The sequence below is a fragment of the Artibeus jamaicensis genome, unplaced genomic scaffold, assembly GCF_021234435.1.
Source record: "Artibeus jamaicensis isolate MK-2021 breed Jamaican fruit bat unplaced genomic scaffold, CSHL_Jam_final contig_2700, whole genome shotgun sequence".
Lineage (NCBI taxonomy): Eukaryota > Metazoa > Chordata > Mammalia > Chiroptera > Phyllostomidae > Artibeus > Artibeus jamaicensis.
In genome coordinates, this window is record NW_026521591.1 from 23,464 (window position 1) to 35,486 (window position 12,023).

At 37.5% G+C, this 12,023-nt stretch overlaps 1 protein-coding gene across 5 annotated transcripts in view; it reads right to left on the reverse strand.

Annotated features, from left to right (window-relative positions):
• LOC119043920 (UDP-glucuronosyltransferase 2B31-like) overlaps positions 1-12,023 on the reverse strand; it is a 51,151-nt gene that overhangs the window by 12,413 nt on the left and 26,715 nt on the right. For all 5 annotated transcript variants that reach the window (XM_053662676.1, XM_053662678.1, XM_053662674.1 and 2 more), the window contains exons 3-5: positions 11,419-11,550; positions 9,367-9,454; positions 7,479-7,698 (exon numbers count right to left, since the gene is read on the reverse strand). In XM_053662676.1, coding sequence (XP_053518651.1) covers positions 7,479-7,698; positions 9,367-9,454; positions 11,419-11,550 — 440 coding nt within the window. The remainder of the gene's footprint in view (positions 1-7,478; positions 7,699-9,366; positions 9,455-11,418; positions 11,551-12,023) is intronic.

Sequence of the window (12,023 nt, forward strand, 5' to 3'; positions counted from 1 at the left end):
CTTTAAAGTTGAAATTTTATGATGACAAATATTTTACAAAGTGAAAATGGGAGATAAGGTGGGAGAGTAACATCTTTTTCGCAGAGGAATCATGGGATCCATTCTAATGAGTATTCCTGTGAATAATAAAGGGGCTACACAGCAGGGTGGACAAGTTCAGTGACACAAGGTCACCACTCAGAATGATCTGATCATAAATCTGTAACTGGGTGGGTCATGGTGAGTAGTCTCATCTCAGGCCAATGGCTTCCTTAGTAGAAGGTAAATCTGTACCTTAAACGAGCCAGTCCATTGTTCTTATGCATGGAGGATAACATACCTTTGAAATGCCTGAGTAATTTCTCAAAGGCATGACTTTGGGCAGCAGAGCATAATGACCTCAAACATCTCTTGTTGCCCCCACATACCAGCAGCATTTACTATAAATGTAAAATGTTACCTATTCTATCCCCACCAGTGTGAAAGATGTATTCTATACCTGCCAATGTAAAAGCAGTACCTCTCCATTTCACTTTTGGTATTATCCTAGAGTTTCCCCCTTCCTGACCCACCTCTACTTTCTTCCACCTCCTTAATCTACCACAAATGGACTTCATATAACCTTTCCTACATTCTCTCCTTTGACTCTAAATAGAAAAAAAAGAACTGCCACAGTGTCATTTTGCAGAGCATTTTCTCATCTGTTGATTTGTTTGGGCCAGTCCTCTCTTATTGGCTGAAATAAACTTCAAATATGTTTTTCATAATTTTGGATACTCTTTCCTAGAAACAATTTAGAATGTGAAATGCAGTTTTAGGACAATGCTTTCAAAGTTTTTGGAGAGAAATTATATCATGGCGGGAGAAACATGTCCTCACTCATCCCTCAGCTTCTGCTCTTCTCTGTGACCTACTGGGTGTTTCTCACCCAGAATGACATTGCTTTGAAACCCATAAAATTATGACACTCTCCTGTCTGAAATTACTGCTTGGCTACTCAATCCTTTTAGAACAAGTTCCAAATCTGTTTAGGCCAACAAGACCCTAGCTGATGTTAACTAAAAAACAAAGAAACAAACAAAAAAACCCAAAACCAAAAAACTAAACAAAAAAACAACCCTTGGGCCCTAGGTGGCATTACTTTGCAAAAAAAACATGATGCCAAACCTTGATTTAATACCAGATTTCATTGCATTTTCCACTTCTTCCATAAATATGATGCTTAGTAATCAGTCTGGAATTTTCTGATCAATCCAATGAGGTAATCTGACACTTGGGTCCTGTGTATCTTGCATACGAAGAAGATGCCATCTGCATTGTAAACCCTTGCCATTTAGACAGGAAAGTAAGAAGCTAGGAAAACTCCTGAGCAAGTGGAATGAGGAAACTGAGATAAGGTGAAAGGTAGGGTGGTGGCCTAGGTAAACAGGGCTTGCCTCCTCACATCACCACATCAAAATTACAACTAAACTACAGAACAACCTTTACTCAGAATTGCCAGAAATTGAGCTTAATGGAAGTCCTACATGTATGGAATTAAAAAAAAATTGACGCTCTTTGTAAGGGTGTTGATGCAGAACAGGTTGGTCTCACACCCACATGGGGCAGATAAAGATCAGGGGGGATATCTCTGAAGCAAGGGGTCCCAGCCCCATACCATGTGTGCCCAGCCTGGGTCTCAGTGCTAGGAGAATCAGTGCTCATAACTTAGGGCTTTAGAAACCAGTGGGAATTGAGGCTGTGGAAGACAGAAACTGCTAGTTTGCTGCACAGTTTCTCTCAATGGGCCCACACACAGACCTGCTCAGACTCACTCCCTCTGAGCTCCATTGAAGTAGCATGTTGAAAAACATCAGAGACATATGAGATGGAACTGAATTGTCTCATATTAGGGCAAGAGGTGGGCAGCAGTTTTCTCCCAGACAAAAGCAGTGAAAGAGGCCATTGGTCCTTTTCTGACCCCTTCCTTCACAGGGTGGTCTGAGAGGTGCCATATCTGAGACTCCATCAACCTTGCTCACACTATTTGCCCCAGTCTTGTGATTTTCTGAGGCTCTGCCCCACCTAACTTCCAGGCACCCCCAAGCTGTTAACAGTGGCTTTTCCAATGAATGGCTTGTCTTAGCTTATGCCTCAGATTTTCCTAAATTCTCTCAAACAAGTACCATCTGGCCGCAGTGAGCCTTGTATCTCTTGCTAAGTGGCTAGAGGCTTGGCACCAGCAGCAGCTGTTACTGGTCACAGCTTGGCCTTGCTTGGACACCTCCACACCAAGCACAAACGACAGCCATTTGCAGGTTGTTTTGCAGTTTATACTGGGTGGCCCTGCACAGAACAGAGGTGCTGGCTGATCTTGGCCTTTAAATTCCAGGAGACCACAGAGACAGTGTACATGGTGGGTAGCTACATACCATTTTGGAGCACCACCACCTAACTGTCTACACAGGCAACAAACCCAAGGGGTGGACTCTCAGGTACCAGAGCCCTGCTGATGTAAGTGCTGTTCTGTGGAGTGGGCCTGTGCACCACTGATCTTCTACAATGGTGAGAGGTTGGAGGTCAGTGGTCACAGCCAGCCTTTTCAGCTGATTGATCTAGGGATAACATGGGTAGTGTAAGTGGCCTCTGGGATACCTTCAAGCATAGCAATATTGGCATCCTGGTGGTGCCAGAAAGAGAAAAGAAAGAACAAGAAATTGAAAACCTATTTGAAAAAATAACGACACACATCTTCTCAAACTTAGTGAAGGAAATAAACATATAAGTTCAGAAAGTGTAGTCACAAAGAAGATAAACCGAAGGAGGTCCAACCCAAGACACATCATAATTAAAATGCCAAAGGTGAAAGACAAAGAGAGAATCTGAAAATACATAAGTGAAAAAGCAGTCTGTTACCTACAAGGGAGCTTCCTTAAGACCATCATTTGATTTGTCAAATGAAACTTTGCAGGCTAGAACAAAATGGCAATAAATATTCCGTGATGAAATGCAAGAACTTACAACCAAGATTACTCCTCCTGCAAAGCTATTGTTTAGAACTGAAATACAGATAAAGAAATTCTCAGACAAGAAAAGGCTAAAGGAGTTCATCCTCACCAGACCTGTATTATATGAAATGTTACAGGGTCTTCTTTTAGAGAAAGAAGAAGATCAAGAATATGAATATTAAAATGGCAATTAACACGTATCTATGAAAATTTGAATTAAAAAAACAAAATAAAGAGAACAGAAACAGAATCATAGATACAGACAGCTTTTTGATTGATGGTTGGAGATGGGAGGGGTGTCAGGGGGATGGGAGAAAAAGGTGAAGGGATTAAGCAGTACCAATTGATTGTTACCAAATAGTCATGGAGATGTAAAGCATAGCATAGTGGATGTAGTAGCTAAAGAATATATATGCATGATCCATGGACAAGGACTAAAGTGTGGGGACTGCCTGAGGGAGTGGAGAGGGTCTGGGTGGAGGAGGGCAAAGAGGGAAAAATTAGGATGACTGTAATAGTGTGAACAATAAAGTAATTTTAAAAGATTATTAAATAAGGCCAAAAAGTTTGAGCAACTTACAGCCAGCTGGTGAATCACAAGGCCTTATCTCCTCTAACCAAGGAAATTTGAGAGCAAATGGTTTATACCTTTCTTTCCTAACCAGAAAATACTTAGATTAATCAACCTGGTCTAGGACATCTTTTGACACTTGTCCTTGCATTTTCAGATACCACAGGTGTTTAGGGAAGGGAGGAATCCTAATGAAAACGGAGAGATAGCACCTGAACAAAGGGAGTGAACTTAGGAAGAAGCTGCAGGACTCCCCTTTCAGCTCCCCCACCCCTTAAGCCCATGAAAGACAGCATGTCAGTACCCATAGCCATAAACATCACACCAAAAGGAAAAGCCCACCCCCACCCTCTCTCTCCAAGAAAAAGCCTGAGCACCCTACTGCAGGTGTGACATTCTGGTTCTGATTTCCCGAATTTCTACCCTCTACAAAACTGAAACAAATCTTATTTTCATAATCACCATCCCTGAACTATATTCTTGTATTATGTGAGACAAAGATGCAAATTTGTTCTCTGTGTGTTTTTGTAACACAATCCCATTCGTGGAAAGACATGCCCATTCTGAAAATAATCCTTTCTTTTATTTGCTAGTAATCCTTCCGCCACATCCTTCTTTTCACACAAACCTTCCATTTTGTACAAAACCTCTGAGAACCCTTCTAGTTGCTAGCTGTTTTTTGCCCCATTCATGAATCACTTATTACAGTGCATTCCATCTTCACATTTACTCGGTTGAATTTTTCAGCATGACGATGGACAGACCCTTGGGAACCACCTGTCCTATCTCTTTTTCCTATGCACACTGTCTTGCTGGCACCTGTGCCTTCTGGCTGTTCACTGAAGCTGCCAAGTGTGTTTCCACCTCAGCACTTGTGAACTTCCCTTCTCCTCTGTCCCCCTTTTAGAGCAGGCTTCCCTGCAACACCCAAGACTACATTTAACTTCTGACAGAGGCCTTGGGGTCAATGTCATGTCTCAGAAAAGCCTTAACTGATCACAGGAATAGTGCCCAGGCCATTTCTTCTATGCTCTTGAATTTTTTCCTATTTGATCCATAGTTCTTTAAATACATGTGCATTGCTGATGTGATTTCAAATCCTCTCATTTATGAGTGAAATCTTTTTAATAGGCTTGTTTATTACAAAGACTAAAGAATTTGCTTTGATGTAAGAATGAAGAAATTTTTGTTGGGATGTCTCCCTTCATGTTTGTTCATAAGCAGAGGCTCTTGTTCCCCACCTGGTGGCTCATTGATGAGAAGGTGTGGTAAAGCAACTATGGCCAGGAAACGTCTAGGCTATAAATACTGAGAGTTTGTTAGCACTATCTGAGATATTTGGTTTGGGCAGTGTGACTCTTCATTAACCAAAATCCTCTCCAGAGACCCATGGGCGTTCCTTCCTGTCTTGGCAACATTGGTTCCTTAGACAGAGGTTATAACCCTCAAGAGGCCCTCAGAAGAGATCAGCCAGCCTTCCCCCAACTTTTACCTGGCTCCCTAACAACCTGCTCTAGCAGGAGGGAGGTTGTACTTTTATGCTGGCAGTTGGAAATCAGCTCTCGATTGGTCATTGACTCTTCTTAAATTTGGCTTCATTCCTTCATCTCTGCTTGCTGGTAACAGTAGTGTAATTAACCAGTCATTTGTTCGAAATATATATTATTTCTTTATTTGCCTTATTAAGAGTTATCATGTATGCTATTTACATGTGAAATTATAATAGTTTGCACATGAGTCTGTGCTACATAGATTCTTAGCAAAGACAGAAATCAGTCTATGAATATAAATTGCTACCTACCCAAAACAAAACACAACAAAATACTGTATATTGCAAAGTTGTAAATTGTATATTGTAAACCCTTCATTTCATTATAAAAACATAAGAAAAATGTATGTATCCCAAGTAAGCACCTCAAAATTTTATATTTTATACTTACTTAATTGTAATGAATTATATACATCAATGCACCTCCTACCGAGATACTGATACAGGATACCACAAGCTACAGAAGTTCCCCATTTTCTTGGATATTTTAGTAACAAATCACCTCTTCAAATAATACTATTGTTACCTTTGACATCATAGATTATTTTGTCTTCTTTACGTATAGGGATTGTATAATAATACTTACTAGTTTTTCTCTTTTCATAGCAATTATTAGTTGATTCCTTTGCTGTAGAGAATTCAGTATATGACCGTAGCACATTATTGGTTCATAATGTTAAATGGACATTTGGATTATTAATATATATTTTAGCTATTTCTACTATTGCTGTTGCAACTATTTTTGTATATATCTTTTGGTTTGTATATTTATACATTTCTGTTGTGTATATACCTAGAAGTGAAATTGCTGAGAAGCAGGTGTATGTATGATAAAGATTTCTGTACTGACTCCGAATTATTTAGAAATGTGTTGCTTAATTTTAAAAATTTACAATTTTTTAGTTTAGGTTTTTTATTTTAAAATTTACTTCTAGTTTGGTTGTACATATTTTCTTTACAATTTGACAAACTTTAAATATGATTCTTAGCTTTTGTCCCAGCATGTATGTTGAATTCCTCATTTTTTTCTTGTGTTCATATCTTATGTATTTAAAATTATATTCTTCACTGTTATATATATGTCAAAAGGTTGCATTTTCAAATAGGGTTTCAATCTTTTATTTTATTCATTTTTTGTCCTTTTCATATTATAGAATAAATATCTTTAAAAACATTCTACTATGATTAAAAATTTGTATTTTGGACTTTTAAAATTTTTATATATTTTTTATTTGGGAATTTATTAATAGGTGTTGCCCATTAAAATTTGTATTGTTTTGAAACTTAACCTATTTATTATGAGAAAAAAATTATGTTTATTTTTATTGGTGCTTCTGGTCCATTGTGTCTGATAGTAGTATACCGAAGTTTTTTTTATGATCACTGTTGAAAGAGATCATTTTTGTAGCTTTTCACAATCTTGTTGTACACTTCTATTTAATCAAGCCCTCTAAGTAATACATGGAGTTAATTTCATAAATTAAAAATTATAAATAAAAAAAACTCTAGTCTGGTTTGTGTTTAAGTAATTTAGTGTGTTTACATTTTCTGTGATACTGACATCTTTACCTATATTCACACAAAATCTTAGATAGCATTATTATAACATAGCCAAAGTTAGAAATAAGCATAATACCCACAAATGAATAAACAGATAAGTAAAATGTGCTATATTTATATCATATATTATTATTCAGCCAGTCAAAGCTACAACTGGGATGAAACTAAAAACAAAATTACGCTATATGAAAGAAGCCAGTTTCAAAAGACCACATATTTTATGGTCTTGTTATACTGAAATGTCTACAAAGACTAATTTATAGAGACAGAAAATTGATTAATGGTTACTTGTGTGGAAGGGAGGGAAGTGCCTTCTAAGGCATATGACATGTCTTTTTGGGAGGGTGAAAATATCCTAAATTTATATTCTGATAATATATCCATAGGTCTGTAAACATGCCACATATAGTTATGTACAAAGTACTTGTAAATATGTTTAAGTGATTAGAAGAAAATAAGTTTTTGGGTATAAAGAGATTCATATTTTTGAAATGTTAGGTTTTAAATTGGGAGATGCTATGATTTATCTTCTAGTTCATCATTATTCCTGCTATATGTTCTATCATGCTTTTTTAAAGGAAGTGTCTGTGCAATTTTCTGTAAAGCTTTATTTTACTGGAGGAGAAAACTGTTGCACTACTTGGCTACCCATTAAAAACATGGACTTAAAATGTAACTTTGAAATAAATGAGTAGTTGAAAAGAAAAGTAGATTTAAGATGACTTAAATCATGTTAATAATCTCAAATTCAGTCTCTTACAATGGGATGAAACCCATATACATCCTTGACAAGAGAGCTTTTTACAAATACTATTAAAAATGTGATACTTACGAAGGGTCATTAATGACTGTCCTCAATGCATTGAGCAAATCCCCACTAGACATTGTGTGGATGTCCAATCTGACAGCTGCTCCCTTTTTCTTCATGCGAAGGATGTTATCAGGTTGATCCGCAAAGAAAGGGAGGCCCACCATTGGGATCCCGTGGTAGATGGCCTCATAGACGCCATTGGTTCCACCATGAGTTATAAAGGCTTTGGTTTTTGGATGACCTAGAATTGGATGAATTTAAGCAAATTATGAATTATAAATCTTGGAATAAAATGAGTGTTTGCAAATAAAGGTGCATTTAGGAACAGATTAGTATGTACTTCAGACTGTACTAAAATGTCTTTCAGAAGCATGCGCTGGCAAAAATGGGTGTAGCTACTGGACCATGGACAGCATTTCATGGTATCATCATGAATAGTTTCACCAAGAAAGTGAGTGGAGCTTGGCAATCGATTGGCACCAAGATCTCACCCCTAGGGCACTTCAGTTTTGGGAGGTTGAGAACAACAGGAGAATTCACAAAAGTACTGCAACAAAGTTGAGTGGAAAAAAATCCAGGGGAGGACGGTGTCATTAGTTATACTTGGCCTGGCATATTTGGCTTATATTTTGATTATATTTCATTCCTGATATCACCACTAAGAGAGACACTGTTGTCTTTTACACTACCATATACCCTTTAAAGAGTAGTAAAAAGAGTAGTGCAATGTTTTGTTTTATCTTTTGCCTTAATTAAACTTGGTAAATGATCTTCAGTAGGTGTTTATGAGAAATCTGTCATGAAAATATATAACAATTTATAAAGTACTGTTTAAAATTTGAGACTCTGAGACAGTCCCTAGGGATAGCTTGTTATGAGCTAGAGATACGGAACTTGCTGACACAGGCAATGTTTAACCAGTTACAAGGCCCAGCTTGGCTAGATAGAAAAGATCCCATGGGAAAACCTTACCCACACTCTTCTGAAATCAAGATTTCTCACACATGTCTTGATGATTCCTACTCCAGAGATGATGTGTTTCCAATAAAACAAAGAAAGTAGCCTGTAGGGATGTGCCTGGAAGATTCTAGGACCACAGATGCTGGCCTGTACTTTTTGTCCTGCTGCAATATACATATTCTCTTGATTAAAGAGTATTATTAATACAAAAAAAGTCTTTCAGAATTCAAAGGAGGAGGCCCCTACATCTTCTGGAGAGATAGTGAAGGCTTACATGGAAGATTGGTATGTTTCTAAGACTTGAAAATGTATACAAGTTTCCAGTGGACAAATTGAAAGAGAATAATCTGGATAAAAATTTTAAAAAGTGCACGCAGAAAAGTGGGGAGGCATGTTAGAACATATTCTCTCTGTAAAGTGGTGAAGTCACTGAGTCTGAGATGTAGGGTGTCAAGGCAGCACCCAATGTGATGGCGGTGGCACAGGGTCAGAGGAGGAAAGTCTGTTTCTGTTGCATGTTATAAAGAACATGTTATTAGTTCAGAAGGAGATTTTGACTTTTTTTCCAAGAGAAAATGGAGAGTCACTGGAAACAAAAGATGGGCTGATGTTTTCCTCACTCGTATACCCTTAGTGGGTTAAAGGTTGGGTGTAAGGAGAAAGTTAGGAGACAGTGTGATAACCCAGAAATTGTGGAGACATTCTGTGTCAGAGGAATTGCACATGAAATAAAGGTATTTTCTTTGTGGCCATAAGGAATGTGACTGTAGAATAAGATGCCAACTGTTATGTCCTATTCATTTCCCCTAGGACTGTGAAATCTATATAAGGAAGTTAATTTTCATTTCTGAGGGTATCAATAAGAAGTGTTCAAAACATTTGTTTCCTAGTGAACTGTTCATCACTCTGGATGAACTGATGCTGATTTCAGTGTTTTCCAGCATCTTACCAAGAAGGTCATTCTGGGGGATCCATTTATACAGGCGAGTATTTGGCCCTAATGTGTCTGGGTTTTTGCCTTCATATCTCCATATAACCTGTTAGGGTAAAGAAAATAAACTTTCCATGAGTCAAATTTCAAAATTATGACATGTTAAACCTTAAATAGATTCAGAAACATCTAGTTCAACCCCTCCCTCTTACAGCGAAGGAAATGAGGACAAGACATGTTAGATAATGAAGACCATTAGAAGACTGACATAAGAGGAGGAGATACTCCTATTACATGTACTTATTTTTATATTCAGTCAGGTATGAGTGCAATCAGGATGTCAGGGGTTAGATAAATAAGAGTATCAATGACTCTTTCAAGCAAATATAAAGTTTTAGGTAGTCATAATTGTTGTGTAAAACCCAGCACCTTAGTAATAACCTACACATTTATATTGTTTTAACTATTCATTGTACCAGCTCTTATCTTCTAGATGTAATATTAACTTCTTCATTTCTTTATGTATAATAGTGAAGTGGTTTATTTATATTCACTAGTTCCATATTGTATTTTATTTCACTTTTACATAACTTGAATTACCAAGTAAATGCTATCAGTTATTTGTGAAAATTAAATTATTCTGATGTTTAACAATTTATTATTAATAATAAATAATTTCTGCTTTAGGGGTAAATTTAGCTTCTTCAAGATGACTAGTTAAGAATCACTATTTCCTGTATGAAAAATTTCAGGTGATAATTTCTACATGACTTTTGTGTAATCAGTCTCGCTGGGATTGAAAATCCTCTTAAAATGTAAAAGAACTTTTGAAAGCCAATTGGCATTTCATAAATAATAGTATAGCTACTGAAAAGATCAAATAGAATTATAAGGATAAATTTTATTCAACTGATGGTTTCCACCTCACAATGTGCTGCGTTGCATAGAGAGCATTGACTAATGTGGTTAATTAATCATAAATGGCCAAGCAGCTTCTAAGTCCAGTACCTAAATTTGGTTTTAAAATTTGAAGTTTCTAAGAAAGTCTCATAGGGCAGACCCTAGTTTATAAGTAGTTAACCTCTACTTGTTATGTGAGTGGTAAGTAACCTCAGTTTTCCATCAAATCAGCATAAGTGACAGGGGGAAATCTCCATCAGTTAGAAATCTAAAAGTACTTCACAAATACCCTGAGGGGTCAAGTGTATTTTCTGTATTAGGTAATTTACTAACATATTTTATGGAGAAGGCATTTGAAAGGTCGCAACTAGGCTTGCATTTGGTTGATTTTTTAAATAACTATGTTCTTTTGTTCTTCACTCAGGATAGTTTATTTTTCTGATGGGTTGTCTCTGGGCCACAGTTTACATAACACAGGACCACCTTGAGGGTGGACCAACATCCACCCTACCTATTATGTCTCCTGCTTTAGAATTTATCATGTCCCACCCCGCCTTGGAGGTTTCTCTCTTGTTTTTTTACAGGCCTCTTTTTCTCTTGCTCTAAATCACTGAGGCTGGCTTCAGAACCTTGCTGAGCCCTGGACATCCTTTCTCTGAATATCACCTGGAAGAACACATTGAATAGGTCGGTTACAAAATTCAGAGAAAGGAAAGGGAGGCCTGTATACTTGCCAAGCCTAACCTGCATGATGCTTTTCAGGCTGTTATCATCCCTAGTTTATGTTACTGTTAAAATGCAACTGCTTTCTGAGGACATCTGTAGTCTACACAGTTCCCTAGGGTTCCTGCAGGAAAAAGGAGCAACCAACAGGGCAGAATTTGGTGATATCTGGACCTGCCTACAGCGCTGTTATAGTACCAGACCTCACACTGTATCTCTGACATACACTTCTCTGTGGTCACCATGTTAATGCCCATGTTACTGCCAAACAGAACACTGTCTGCATCACCTTAGCTCCTGCCATGGGCACTTTGTTTGTAAACTTCTGTCTGAGATAAAGTGGAGCTGTCATAAGAGTTTTCCTTTCACACAGGAATTTCTGCAAGCAGACACTTTAGAGAGTTTAACACACTCACTGTTTTTCTACTCTAAGGTACTTTGTCTAACCTTTTGAGGAATCTGGGCCAGGGCTGAGGCAATCATATTGGCCTTTTCTTCAGTCAAAGTAGAGACCATCGACCCCAGGCTAAACACCACAATACCATCTTCTCCAGAGCTCTGGACAAACTGTTCCATTTCCTGTGAAGGAAGGAAGATTCCCATCAGAAAAGAGCAACAGCAGAGTGAACACCAGTGAACGCACTGCTACGAAAAATGAAAGAGAGAAAATTAGTGATTGTAAGGAGTTACTAGAGTAGTGCTTGATTTTAAAGATTGTCATAAATACACGTAGCTTCATAAATACATCATAGCTTTTTATTTCTGTGTGTACAGTGGAGTAGAATTTATAGTTTTTATTGTTCAACCCATATCTGAACTTAACATCTTGCATATGGGAACTGTCTTCCATATACTGTAATTCCCCTTTTTTTTTCCCATTTCACCTGATCCTCAAAATGTCATTCTGATTTCTGTTTCTGTGAGTTTGTGTAGTCTAGATACCTTATATAAGTGGAATACATTATTTTTCTTCTGTGAGTGGCCTATTTCCCTCAGAAAAATGTCCTTAAGGTTCAGATGTTTCAGCATTTCTTAGAATCTCCTCCAACTTT